This window comes from Telopea speciosissima, chromosome 3, assembly GCF_018873765.1.
Source record: "Telopea speciosissima isolate NSW1024214 ecotype Mountain lineage chromosome 3, Tspe_v1, whole genome shotgun sequence".
NCBI classification, from domain to species: Eukaryota; Viridiplantae; Streptophyta; class Magnoliopsida; order Proteales; family Proteaceae; genus Telopea; species Telopea speciosissima.
Genome location: NC_057918.1, coordinates 65,404,436 through 65,418,900, shown reverse-complemented (window position 1 = coordinate 65,418,900; position 14,465 = coordinate 65,404,436). Strand labels below are relative to the sequence as shown.

The 14,465-nt window shown below is 38.2% G+C and overlaps 2 protein-coding genes across 4 annotated transcripts in view; both read left to right on the top strand.

The window, feature by feature from the left end:
- Positions 1 to 2,000, top strand: part of LOC122654803 (splicing factor U2af large subunit A-like) — a 44,153-nt gene extending 42,153 nt beyond the window's left edge. For both annotated transcript variants that reach the window (XM_043849062.1, XM_043849061.1), the window contains exons 7-10: positions 180 to 287; positions 436 to 537; positions 640 to 719; positions 811 to 2,000. In XM_043849062.1, the coding sequence (XP_043704997.1) occupies positions 180 to 287; positions 436 to 537; positions 640 to 719; positions 811 to 1,570 (1,050 nt within the window). In that variant the 3' untranslated portion in view covers positions 1,571 to 2,000. The remainder of the gene's footprint in view (positions 1 to 179; positions 288 to 435; positions 538 to 639; positions 720 to 810) is intronic.
- A 2,922-nt stretch (positions 2,001 to 4,922) lies between these two features.
- The window catches only part of LOC122656516, a 44,580-nt gene continuing 35,037 nt past the window's right edge, over positions 4,923 to 14,465 (top strand). The window contains exons 1-6 of one of the 2 annotated variants that reach the window (XM_043851074.1): positions 4,923 to 5,097; positions 5,425 to 5,732; positions 10,240 to 10,317; positions 10,427 to 10,992; positions 12,088 to 12,726; positions 12,846 to 13,000. In XM_043851074.1, coding sequence (XP_043707009.1) covers positions 5,444 to 5,732; positions 10,240 to 10,317; positions 10,427 to 10,992; positions 12,088 to 12,726; positions 12,846 to 13,000 — 1,727 coding nt within the window. In that variant the 5' untranslated portion in view covers positions 4,923 to 5,097; positions 5,425 to 5,443. Of the gene's footprint in view, positions 5,098 to 5,424; positions 5,733 to 10,239; positions 10,318 to 10,426; positions 10,993 to 12,087; positions 12,727 to 12,845; positions 13,001 to 14,465 lie in introns of those variants that run through there. The other variant, XM_043851075.1, reaches the window with a different exon arrangement.

The following is a 14,465-nucleotide window of genomic DNA, read 5'->3' as shown; positions in this document are numbered from 1 at the left end:
ACTTCAGCCTGCTATTATAGAAGTCTTACAGAATCTGGGAAGGAGAAGACGTGCTTTGTTTGAGTTAATCATGTATATTATTTGGATAATAGTTTTAGCCATTTATTTTTACTTTTTTATAAGTCAATCTCCTTACATTATGAGTTTGTGAACTTATTCACTATTTAATATTTTTTCAGTATGCTGACCAGTCAGTCACCCTTAAGGCATGTGCTGGACTAAGTGGGATGAAGTTGGGAGGACAATTCCTAACTGCTATTCAAGCTTTTCCTTGTGCATCCAAAGAGGTATTAAACCCTCCCTTTCTCTGTCTCCTGCAGATTAGTCTCAGATAGAACATCTATGATCTATGTACTACGATGGTGTTTATTTGGTTGCATCCTGTTTGAATAGTCATTTATCTTCTGAAATCATAAGCAATGGAACCTATCCCAGGAGAATAGTGAATATACTGAGAGGTCACCATTTTATGGGATTCCTGAATATGGAAAACCACTTCTGGAGAAGCCCACGAAGGTGCTGAAGCTTAAAAATGTGGTATGGCGTTCAATTGAACCTCTATCTACCTTTCTCGCCCCCCCCCCCGCCCCCCTCTTCCCCCTCATTTAGCTTTTAATAGTTGTATAAAATTGGGTACAGTTCAAGCCTGAGGACCTCTCTTCTCTATCTGGACCCGAGCTGGAAGAGACTTTGGAAGATATACGATTGGAGTGTGCCAGGTCCACAATGAAATTCCGTCGTTTGATTTCCGTTCACTTTTATGTTTTAAGTTTTGTTGGAGTATCTGTTAAAACCAACACAATCTTGCAGGTTTGGTACTGTCAAGTCTATTAATATTGTCAGGAACAGCAGCACAGTAGAAAAGGCTGAAGTCACTGTTGAAGCTGATACAAAGGGGGCCTCTCAGTACCCAGAGGATGATGATGGCACCAACAATACTGAAGTCATGGAAGGAGATGTTGCCCTCAGTGCTGGAGTTAATAGCACAGTGGAGCCTCCAAATAATGATACAGAACTCCTAGAAGAAGTTGGAAATGCAGAAAATAACTGCACTAGTGAAGATAAATCTGCGTATGATATCATAAAGAAAGAATCAAGTGAATCAGTTCAACTTAATGGTAACGCAGCTATTGTTGAAGTAACCTGTCAGCTAAGTACTGATGGGTCTCCCCAAGAAGCTCCTGTTCAGCTGGATACTGTGAAAAACCCGCCTGAGTACGATGACAAGGATGCTGACTTTCAGGTTGAGGAATCTGGTCCAGGAAACGATTTGATGGTTGAAGAAGAATTGGGACCCAATGAACGTACCAATGACAAGTTGCAAGAATCATCTATCGGATTGAATGATGCCGTTGCTATGGAGTCGGGTGCTGTGGAAGAAAGTGATGGTGAACAGAAGGCAAGTGATCTTGTTAACGTCTTTGAGCAGGGTTGTGTTCTTGTTGAGTATCTTAGAACAGAAGCTTCATGCATGGCTGCACATTGTCTACATGGACGACTCTATGGTGATCAGGTTGTGGCAGTGGGTTACATTTCTCATGATCTCTATTTATTGAGGTTCTTGAATTGATTTTGGAATCAGTTTTGGTAAGATCCACTGGTGGCTTACCTGATGTCTGTCTGGTAGGTTCACCCATTCACCATGCAGAAAATTGAGAATTTCATTTTTGGGTGATTCTTTTTAATGGAGCTTTTACCAGAGAAATTGGTAATGATGCTTGATGGTTGTGGTGTGAGTTTGATTTTTGGGGTTGAAGCATGTCAGTGGGATAGAGGCTAATTGAGATTTTAGAGTTAGTTGTGATAGGGAACAGGTGAGGAGGGCTCAAGGTCTTCTAATGTGTTGTGTGATGATCAATGGTAAGGAGGTTTGATGCATTACCAGTTCAATTTCTCCATGATATTCCCAAGCTTAGAATTGTGTATTTTCCCTCTGATTTATTTCTATTTTATACCAAAGAAAGGTAAACCTGCTGGTTACAGGCGCAATGTTATTTCTGCGATAATTTTACATTGATTAGTGATTCAACTGGGACATCATTGCATTGGAATAACTGAGGCTTTGGGTTACAAGGATCCAAATCCAACTGTAATAAGGGGCAATTCTCTGTTAGATTATTCCTTTGGGATCACTGATCTTTCATCTAGCAAATGCCTTCTTTTTTTTTTTTTGGGGGGGGGGGGGGGGATGAACAAATAGAGAAGTTTAACATAAACTGTACCTTCTGCTTGTCCCCTAGTCTTTGCTAATCCTTCTGTTGACTCATAAATATGTATTTATGGTCAATCGGTTGTTGACCAACCTGCCCTATAGCCAAACCCTCTTGCTATGCTTATTATGCCCTGAAATCCACAGAATATTGTTTCCAGGCTTCCATACTGTTTAATGCTGCCGGTAAAAAAGTGTCATGTTCATGAATAGTTGAGTCGAATCTTTAGAGTTGTTTTGGTGAATACCCACATACTGAGTACCCCATGCGAGTCTATGTTTGTATCTATGGACTGGACTTGTTTCAAGTCCATGTGTATTCTCCATTATGAATAGGTCCATTACTACCAGATGGGACCTAAAATTGGATAGCCCAAGCACTAGTCGGACTGCATTCAGATTGACACCCATGATCCACTGTAAAGGTATTTTGAAGGACTGATATGTGATGCAGTTCAAGTTTAAAAGGAAAAGAGCATATGAAAGGAGGAAGGAAATTGGAGAATTTTCTTTAAGAAAAAAAAGTACAAGGACATATGGATAACTAATGCATTGTGCTTCTCTCCAGGGAGGCTGACCGCCCAGGGAGATATCCGACGGCTTGGTGGGTTAGGTGTGCTTCGAGATGTATGCCTGTACGCATTTTGGCTCACACCCTCAGCACGCCCAGCCGTTGGGTGCTCTCTGGCAATGCTTTCCCTGGAGAGGAGCCGGATCCACAACTAGGGGAATTATTCCCCCAACAAGAGATACTATGGAATGCTTATCACAATTCAAATGATTTGTTAAGGAAATCATTCACACTTTCAAATGTGTCCATAAGCAAAACGTCATATCAAATTTTATCACAATATTTACCAATAATTTTTTTTTACTAAACACTTCTCTTTAGCGGGAACTTCACTCACTTTTTTAAATCAATAGATACTATGGGATGCTTACCACAATTTAAATTCAATTTATCATCCATTTCTCTTGAAATAATCTTCTCACTACTATTGGAATTAATCAAAACCAAACTTTTCTTACAATAGGTCATGTATATGAAAAAGGTTATTTCTAAGCCATTGGTTATCTTCCAAACATTTAGGAACGGTTAAAATTCGGCTAATTTTCACCAAAAAAATAAAAATAAAATAAAACTCGGCTAATGGCAAGGTTTTATTCTTCGTTATTAGGGTCACAACATTCGTGTACAGTTTCACCTTCTTGGTTACTTACATAAACAACTTCATTATTATTACCTTTAATTAAAGTAACTTGGTTGTCTTTCTTGGTAGGACAAGAAAAAAACAAATGACCTGTTTCTCCACATCGATGACATATATTATTTCTTGGTAGGGCAAGAAAAAGATAAATGACCTGTTAGTCTGATTACATACATTAGAATTGTCTTTATTTCCATTTTTGTCTTGGTAATCAGTCTTAGGCTTTTCACCCTTTGTGAGTTTGAACCTCCCATAGATCTTATAAAAATCAGTCTTTTGAAATTCCATTAGAAGCCTTGTCAAATTGTCTAAAGCAGTTCTTTTCAATTTTTCTTCAGCCTTGATGACCAATTGGTGTGCTTCATCAAGGTTATTCAAGTTGTGTAACATTTTTAATAGAAAGCCTTAGACCACTAATTTATCTACCCACCCCACCCATTGATCATAATCTTCATGTAAATCAAGTCAATATAAAAATTTTAATTTTTTTTTTCCAGTATAATCATTTACACTTGGATCTCTTGTTTGTCAAAGATGATGAAATTTCTTATATAATATTTGTGAAAATCAAGAGAGAGAAATTCCTCATCTAATTTCTCTTTCATATTCGCCCAATTATTAATTTCTTCTCTTTTTGATATAAATATATTGTGACTATTAAGAGTGCCATTTGAAGCACCTCCTAGGACTGAAGGAGCCTATTGAAAATGACTATGAATCTCAAATCCAAAACTAAGAAGGAGATGACATTTGAATAAAGAAATGAAATCGGAGATCGATTGATTAAGCGCTCGCCATTCTGGTTGCTGTAGAAATACAAATGTTATACTTCAAGGTGAGGGTATTCCTTCTTGAGAGCGTCACGCACGACATTGTGTTCTTTCACGAAAAGGGCCTGCAAGGTGGAAACCCTTGCCCAGTTGTTGTGCACCTCGCCAAATATGGCCACCCAGTTGAGGTATTCGATTGAGGAAGAAGGAGGGTATTTGGTTCTTTTAATTGGAAGAGTAGAATAAGTATTTCATGTCATTACAAGGGTAGCATTGTCTATAAGAAAAAATTAACCTATTGACATCATTACTTAATAGTCTTGACTAACGGTAAGGTGTATATGCAATTTTTTTTGCTAAATCAGGGGAACCGCTGATAAGGTTCATATTTCATGTGGATGCCTTAAAATATTGGCAAACTTTTAATTTTTCCAATGTTAGTTGAGTATTTGTATCAGATAAATTTTTTTTTTCAACTGAATGAAATTTTTTTCTGAATATCCCTAATCGGATACAAATACCCAGATATGGATTGAATTCGAATTTTCAAATATCGATTTACATCCCTGCTTATGGATTTATGGGACACAAGAAGAGATATCCCAGCATTTTTTTTTTGGGGTACAAAGATATCCCAGCATTGGGGTCGTGGGAAGCCTCTGCTTTAGATTTATTATAGAATAAAAAAGAAACGGAAATGGAGCAATAGACTGAGACACACAGAAACACACCCCCTCTGCTGGTGTTTGTTTTTGTGGCTCATTCCCTCCAAATCGAAGGAAAAATAACTGCAAACGAATCACTAGATCGATTGACGGTGAACTGCTAATAGTCTCAAGCTATCCTCTCTCAAAGCTTGTAAGCCTTTAAATGGCGAAATTGTGGTGAAATCCTCATTCTAGATCCAAAGGTACGTTAATTGATCTCCTCATCTTGTTGCTTTTGCGATGGAAATGTTCATGAAGTATGATTGATCTAACCAGTGAAGGTTTCTCTTGTTTAGCAGTATCACACATGTTTCTGAATCGTCTGGTTCAGATACTAAGCAGTTTTTATAAGGGTTTCCTTTTTATTAGATCAAAATATCTGTCCAATATGGTATGTTTTGCGAGGCTTTAAGGTTCTCCGATGCTTTTAGTCTGCTAGATCGACTTGGAGTTACCCTTTACTTGAGAGAAGATTTTCCTGTTGCGGTTTTCCTCGATGAAATAATAAGCATTCTCCTATACCTTCGCAGATAAACCTTGTGAGGGACGATGAATTTTCTCTTGCGAACTGCTCAACCTTCAGTTCCTGAACAACCGGCCGTTCAACTTCCCCCCACGCTTCCACATTCTGTGTCAAAGGCCGCAAAAACTTTGGAGGGACTTATTGCTGAAGATCCGTATCCAACGTCCACCTCAAATGAAGATGGTGATGTAGAGAGCGATGGAATTTCTGGTGAAAGTGGTGGCCTTTCCAGTCGAAGGACACAAAATCGATTTCCTATCGTTGAAAATTACTCGGATGTAACTGAAGACGAGGGATGGATTACAATTCCATACGGTATTTCCCTTTATCATTTGATATCACTAGTCAATCTATTTATTTTTGTAATGTATTTTTATGTGTGTGTATTGATTCTCACGTGCATATCTCTGTTCGTTTCTGCATTTGTCCAGTTGAATCTAGTAGCAGATGTTTTCTTTTGATGCCAATTTGACTAAAAAGTTAATATCAAAAGCTAAAGAATGTTGGTGATAGACAACTGATGGCTCCTGATTTTTTTTTTCTTCTATGATTTGAATTGGAGATGATTATTTTCTTGTACTCTTCTAGCCTATTTGTGGGCTCTTACAAAAAATATGGAATTCAGGCATAAACCAAACTTTACACCGGTGTTGATATTCCATATCACTTAATACACTATTTAGCCGCTCATCAGAAAGAAAAGAAAGAAAAAAAATTATTGGGAAAAACAAATACTATAAACTATTTTGCTATTTAGCCAAAAAAATAAAGGAAAAATGTATGCCATTAAATAGATTAAGGAAGACTGTAGGAGCTCGACTGAAACATAAGCTAGAAAATTTTATGAGAATGCCACAGATCTAGACCACAGATGATGAATAATGGCTCTTTAACCTTTACACATGATATATTTAGATTGATTGGAGTTGTGGGATTAGAAATTTAGAATTATCTGTTGATGATACTGAAAAATAGTAGACTAAGAAGTACTGATTGCTGTGACATTTTCCAATGTTCACCCAGTTTCTGTTGACAGATTTGCATTACTGTTATGTAAGATTTTGCAATTGGAAACATTCACTTCGTCCCTATGAAATAAAATGTAGAAGCTGCTTTGTCAATGATATTTCTTTAGCGTGTTAGTGTCAGCTAAGGCTGAAAATGTCAAATGGAGCTTATGTCTGTCATGTCAAAACATTTATATAATGTATAGTTCGAGTATCTGTCATTCAATGTGGCATTTGTTGGATGTTATGGTTATCAGAGGAAATAAGAGGCTTCATGTTTTTCACTCTAGATATACATGTGCCTGCTACTTTCTACCCAATGACCTTTCCCGGATTGTATTGCTGTCATCAAGCATCAATATTTGTACCAGATCTGCTATTTTGTGTTAGAGAAATTACGAAAATCCCTTTTGCAAAAATTGCCCATGAGTGCCTGCTTAAAGAGAATGTCTGCTTTACTGTTTGCATTCTCAGTGAGAGGCTGTATAATATGCAAATTATCTTTGATGCATTTTGACTTTCTTTTATTTATCCAAACTCTCATGGACCCAATACTTCACTAGAACCACACACCATAACATTCGAGGAATCAACTCCAGCCATGAACATGGAACTAAAACTCGCGAGATCTCGGTTTTTTCCATGGTCGAGACGAGACGTATGCCGAGTTAAAAAATTACAATATCTCGGCGAAATCTCGGTCGAGTCGAGATCTTGACCCGACCCAGATTTCTACCCTTTTTTCCTTTAAAGACTTCCAGAACTCGACAGATCTTGCGAGTTCTCTGTCGAGTTCTACTGAGATTGCCATTTTGGTATACAAACACCTATCTATGCAAACCTTGGCACACAGACACAAGGCATACTCTTATTTATGCCTAATATCATTTAAGTAAATGTTTTTGTATTTGTATTTCATATACTTAGACATAAATAAGTGTCTGTCCTGGTTTCCCACTAAGTGAAACTCCTATTTGGACTTTGTTTTTTGCAAAATTTGATAGTGCCATTGTGTTTAAATGGCCTAAAATAGGCTGAGTACCAAGTTTCAGCCCCAAAATAGGTCTAAAACCCATCGAAACCAGCCTTCGAGTTGAAAAAAAAAATTACCCTAACTCGAGTGAGGTCTCGAGCCAACTCAAAAATTTGGCTGGTGGAAACCTGTACTCGAGACGAGTTTTAGTTCCTTAGCCATGAGTGATGTTCGGAAAAGTAAATGCAAGTGTCCCTAACCATTGAAATTAATTCCTTTGTGTTTATAGCTTTGTGCAAAGAACATATGGTGAAGTTTTTTATCATCTCCAACTAAACGCCCTGTTTTTTTATTGTGGGATTGCCAAAGGAATAGTTGTCCAGATTTTACCCATTGTTCATTCATTGAATGGTCTTTCATTTTTGGCTGTTGCATCATTTTCAAGACCTGTTTCTGATCCATGTCCAAAATTTTTGAAGTCAGACTTTTCTAGAATAGATGGCACTTAGGAGTCTTGAATTTAGTTTGCATATTTGGGTTATCATTCTTACTTAGTCTAGTAAAACTTGTCCATTTTCCTTGAGCATAAAAGGTAATCGCCGTACTACCATATTAGCACTACACAATTAAAAGCAAGCAGTTGAAAAATGCTTTCATGTTACCAATTTGAGCACAATGCGTGCATAATTAGCATGCAAATTTGGACATGACGTAATTTCAATCACCATAGACGAATGGTTTTGCACTTTGCATTATGGTTGGATGAAACTAATGTAATCCTAGATTGTAGGAGACCAACTAGGAGCCAGTAAACCAATATCTGTTATGAACTGGGTAATTCGGCTAGGTCAAAATAGGAGTTTTGGTCAAATTAGGGTTAGGGTTTAATGGGACCTAGGGTTTGAAGGTAGGGTTATGCTAAGTTGATGTAAGGAAGGTCTCGTTAAGTTTTAATGGTGTTAGGTATGTAAACTTGAACCGGCAGCAAGGTTAGGGTTAGGGTTTCGGGCTTTTGAAAAGAGGAAAAGATGGATATTTAGGGTTTATGATGGTCATATGAGGGAGCATCTTGGATCGATTTTTCCCTAGTATGAGGAGAATTCGATCAAAGTTTGGTGTGACTTGGCTGGCTGGTTTGGTCTGGGCAGAATTTAGGTCTTGGGAAAAGTGAAAACAAAAAGGGGAAATCTAGGGTTTGGATGTATGGAAGGTTAGAAAAAGAAGGGTAGGGTTTGGGCATGATTTAAACTTACTATAGTAGCAGAATTTCCTGGACACCAGCTTGTTTGAATGAGATTCGTGAATAAAAATGCAATCTTGAACTAGAACTTGAATGTAGAGCTTCAAAAGAACCACCTGGGCTTCACACTGCAAGGTGTCAATTGGATCAAACACCAATCCCACCAACGACCACCCGGGCTTCCCACCGCAAGGTGTCAATCGGATCAAATACTGATCCCACCAGCCTTGATCAAATACAAGACAAAAATCTTCAATGGAAAGGAAGAGCAGCAAAAACTTTTCATTAATAAAAAAAATTTTGTTCAATAATTGCCCCCTTACAACCTTATATAAATGACTTAAAAATAGACTCCTACACTAAAAAGGAAAGGCCTAATCCGATCCTTAACCTATTAGGTAACTTAAACTGACTAGGAAACTGAAATAGACTCAAAACAATGTCCTAATCCAGCCCCACTAAACACTTAAAAGAAAACTACTAAAATCACTTAAATTGAACCATTGGTTGAACTAGTTCAATTTATGAACAAAAATACCAAAAATAAAACTAAGTATGGAACTAAAACAACTAATCCTGTATACAACCTAATTACCCATATTTTAGGCCCATAAAAGTGGCCTATTACATAGAAAACCCATGGGATCAAATGCCCAACATGTATATAACCCAACCCTAGACTTATTCCTAAGCAAACAAGCCCTATTTGGTGATGAATCTGCATCAGAAACGAGTCAATAACTCATTGATTTTATTGAAGAAATTCTAGCAAGTCACAAGCATATTTTTCCCATCTAATACAATGAGTAAGTTCTTATTCTTTTTGTTGAAATTGGTGCTTGATTCTTTATGGGTGATTGGTATCTCCCCCCCTCCCCCTTGTGGGTAAGGTGGGCTCAAGAACTAGAGGTAATGGTATTGCTCTATAATCATGGGGAACATGTACTCTGTCCAGGAGCGTGGCCCCTGCGCTGGGAGCACGTGTGGAAGCATCAACAAGAGCGAGAGTTCCGCCTTTCACGAAGACAGGCGGTCATTTTGCCCCATCCTTAGCTTGGGCGCAGGCACCACACTCCCGGACAGAGTCCTTTTTCCCATAATCATGATATTTGTGATGAAATGTGCTTGATGATCAGGTCTGAATGCTGGTTTCTTGAAATTCCTTGGACTGGACTCTGAATTTATTGAACTATTGTAGATATATTATAGGGATATGATCATTTCTTTATTTTATATATATATGGGTGCTTCGTATTGCCACCAAAGTGGTGAAGTGAGAGGTGGTAGCATTCTTTTGATTGCCCCTTGTCTTATTCCCAAAAATTATTTGAGGCAAAGGGTAAAAGGGTTTTCCAAATAATTTGAAAGTGACTTATCATTAAGTCACTATCAAGAGCTGTCATTGTTTGCATGCTTTATTGGGTTGACATGTGAAATGACAGGATTTACCCTCATTGAAAAAACTGTGTTATACTAAAAGGCCAAAAAAGCAAGGTCACAACTTTTTTTTCACCAAGCTTAAATTACAACAAAATTTTCCCTATATATATATATATGTATATTTGATTGCCTAGTATTCTAATGCTTGATATGTGCTTGCAGAGGAACTTCCTGATAATTGGACTGATGCACCAGATATCCATTCACTTCGCTCTTTTGACCGCTCCTTTGTTTTTCCTGGTAGCTTTATCTCTCGAGTACTCTTCTGGATTGTTATGGGATTTGATGGTACCCATAAAGTTGGTGCCTTATCTTTTACTTGGGGCCTGAATTCTATTTTCATGTCCAGGTGAGCAGGTTCATATATTAGCATGCTTATCAACAGCTAAGCAGGACACAGAAATTATAACACCATTCAGGGTTGCTGCAGCAATGAGTAAAAATGGCATCAACCATGCTAAGCGACCGAAGGAAAGTACAGGGACTGAGTCTGATTCTGTCGCTGGAAACAGTGAAGAAGTGAGTCCTACTCGAAATGTGGAGCAGAATGGTGAAACCCTATTAACTTCGGAGAAGACTGATCCAGAAGGGGACATTTCTGCTAGTGAATGTCTTCTTAGAATGGAAGACCACAAAAGACGAACTGAAACATTATTGGGAAAGTTTAAGAACTCCCATTTTTTTGTTAGGATTGCAGAGACAGATGAACCACTTTGGTCTAAAAGAAATGTGTCAGAATATTCTGAAACAGCAGTAGTGAAGTTAACTACTATTGATGCTGGAGTGAGGAAGACTTTAGAAAAGGATGCTCATGTGAATGCAGTTATTGATAGAGGAACCTTTGATGCTAGTATGTCTGGTGGCTTGGCTAGAGATACTGTTAGATGCTGCTCTCTTTCTAATGGGGACATAGTGGTATTTTCTGGGACTTGTCTTGTTGTTCTTGTATGCAGATTTGATCTTTCTTGCTCTACTGTAGAGAATGTGTGCAAATATTGGGCATTTGCGTTGACATTGTTCTTTCAATTGCAATTGATCTTAAGAACTTTGGGAGCTCTTCATTTCTAAATTGGACTTGAAATATATGATAATGATGTGGCCCTGAAAGTGCCATTCTGGATCAAAAAAGTTTTATATAATTTTGACTAAGTAAATCTTCTCAGTTGTTACCACATTTTGACATATGTTACCTAGACATAATTTTCATTATCCATGTATAATAATGTATCTTGGTATTGTACATTGTGTTGACATTGTTTGTAGAACACGCTGCTTTTGTGCCATTTTTGTTTGTCTAAGGGTTGGACTGAAAATAAAATTCCAACTTCTGTCCAATGGCCACTATAATATAGTGCCCAACTGATTGCTTTTATGGCTGCCTTCAAGCACGTGAGCCACTGGAAAATGGGTTCTGAAAGATTTTAGGTCTTAATATGCTTGAATTTGATTATACTGCCTATTTTTTGTTCCCTCTCACTATTCACTATATAATACTTCCTGTTTATCTTGTGGAGTTTAATGGGAAATAATCATTGTCTTATTTGTGTTGATCTGTATGTGCATATATCCATGCATTTTGGAGTGAACCACAAAAAGATAAGGGATAAAATTAGAAAGAGTTTACTTGATTTGATGGTAAATGGTGAAACCTTTGACAAGCAGTTTACTATGAAGGCTACGAAACAATAAGGGGTAATGATTTTGAACAACAACATGAGGGGGTTGATGTTTTGTCTGCTAATCCCTGTTTAATTTGAAGTTTTGAATTTTCTCTCTCTTTCCCATCTTTCCTGAAGCTGTGTTTCATTTTTGAACATTTGGGATCTATCCTCTGATAATTATTTTTTCTTTTATAAAAAGAACTCTGCGAAATTGGTATGTAGCTTCTATACTGTTGGCCAGAAACTTCATTATATGGTTCTATTTTCCGACCTGAAGTGCCACAGTTGAGAACCAGTGAATAGGACCACTACTGATGCTCATCTCATTTTCTTGTTTGGAAGGATGCAGGTGCATTTAGGAGTCCATGTTGGAGTTGATCTTTTGAAAAATCCCACACTTGAGGTTCTTCAATTTGAGAAACATCAGGATAAAAATCTAGCTTCTGATAATGGGGACAGCTTAGTTTACACAAGTCAGGAGGATCCCTGTGGAGAGCTGCTTAAATGGTTGCTTCCTTTAGATCGTAGTCTTCCTCCTCCAGTTCGTCCACTATCCCCTCCTTTGAGTAATACTTCAGGCGTTGGTAGCACATCTTATAGATCCACCACCCTTTCTGCTTCATCTGGCTCCCAACTATTTTCTTTTGGTAACTTCAGAAGTTATTCTATGTCATCGCTTCCTCCAAATAGTGCTGCACCACTCCCTCCAGTTACGTCCTCCAATCCTAAACCCACCTTTGACCTAGAAAACTTGGACCGTTTTTCGGCCCAGAAGTTTAGGAAGACTCAAGAAGCTGGGACTGAAGGGATTTTATCTTTTCGTGGTGTATCACTGGAACCAGAAAGGTTTTCTGTTCATTGTGGCTTAGAGGGCATCTATATACCAGGCAGGAGGTGGAGAAGAAAACTTGAAATTATTCAACCACTAGAAATCCATTCTTTTGCTGCTGAGTGCAATACAGAGGACCTCATCTGTGTCCAGATAAAGGTGTGCATTACATTGCCACAGTAGCTAGACGATGCTGTTGTATATTTTTTTTCTTTCTCTGCCTTTTTTTTTTTCTTTCTTTTATGCTAACAATGATGAACCATTTTTTTATTTGGCAGAATGTTTCTCCAGTGCATACACCAGATATTGTGATATTTCTGGATGCTATATCGATTGTTTTTCAGGAGGCTCCAAAAGGTGGAACACCTATTTCCTTACCAATTTCTTGTATTGAGGCTGGAAGTGACCACAGTTTGCCAAATGTTGCCCTCAGGTTGGTGTCTGTTCTGAGTATCATATTAATTGTTGTCAGTTGAACACACACACACACACATATATATATATATTGTTGAAATCCGTGAATACTGGCTTCAGTTAGAGTGACTACAGCCATCCTTTATTTATAATATGAGAAAGAGTGTTCTGGAACAGGTACAAGGACAATATTACCCCTATGACAATTTTACCCTTGAACCCATATTACAACACACACACACACACATAAAGGGAAATTATCAACGCCACCCCCTGAGGTTTGCCAATATATGAAGGCACACCCCTGAAAGAATGAAATATCAACCATTACCCATTTTCGAACGGTGATAACTTCTGAAATTGCATTTGACTAAATTATCTTTCACATTAAAGCATAAAAAAACCCAGCCCAGCACTTGACTGGTTCATTAGCTTCTAACTCGTGGACAAAGTCCTGATGTGGTGTGACCCTACTGATTGCTTTAAAGCTCCTTTGGCCACAAAGCTGTTCTTCCGCGTCCGACGGCAATGGTGAGCTGCCGGCCACGAAGCCTCCTCTGCTGTGCATCTGCATTGTCTGCTTGCTTTCCGTTTGGATGTCCTTATCTCCACTCTCAGGCTTTGCCTTCTTGTTCTTATGCTCAGCCATGTTCTCTGCTTTGTGCTTCCTTGTCCCTACCTTCTCTTCTTCAGATGATGCATGAGTTTGGGACCTCCTCTCTGGAGCCTTCTTAATTCCACATCATTATCACCCACAAAAAAGAACTGTTAACTTCTTCAAAAAAGCTTTTACGAGAAGCAAAACCCACCTTCATCCTGACCAGAGACAACTGAAGAGAATGTAGAAGAAAAAGACCAGTTTCTGAGTGCTGAGTGAATAAAAGCTTCAAATGGGTAGGAAGAAGATGAAACAAGCTTTGGAAATCAGGGTCTCACTCCTTTTAAAGGGACACGTTAATGGTGGCATTGCTGGGGATTGCACCTGTGTCTTCTTCAAACGGCAACATGTGTTTAATTTTTTTTTTTTTTTCAACAATTGACGCGTATGCAGTTCATCAACTTCCATTACAGAAGCTTTTGACAAGTGGGATCGGTTTGGTCTAACCTGTAGATTGCATCCTTCGAAGACCTGTCGGCCCATGAGATGTTGGACCAACACTTGGAACTTGGACGTTGGTGTTCCAGGCTGTTAAGGTGGAATTATTCTTATTGATTCAACGATGGCTGAGGTTAGAACTTATATATTGAACCTATTTGGGTTTGGTTACAAGAGGTGTAAAAGAGAGATTGAGATAGGGTGAGTCACTCTACATTCGTGTACATAATAAGAGATGGGATCATGATAAGGTTAAACTTATCTAGGAGACTGGTGAGTAGAGTCTGCATGTGATCACCAGCAATAGAGTAGTTCTTAAGAAAGCGTGAAACCAGCAGTAGAATCCTTATGAGATAACACTTGTTGAGATCGGATAGCAATAAAGTCC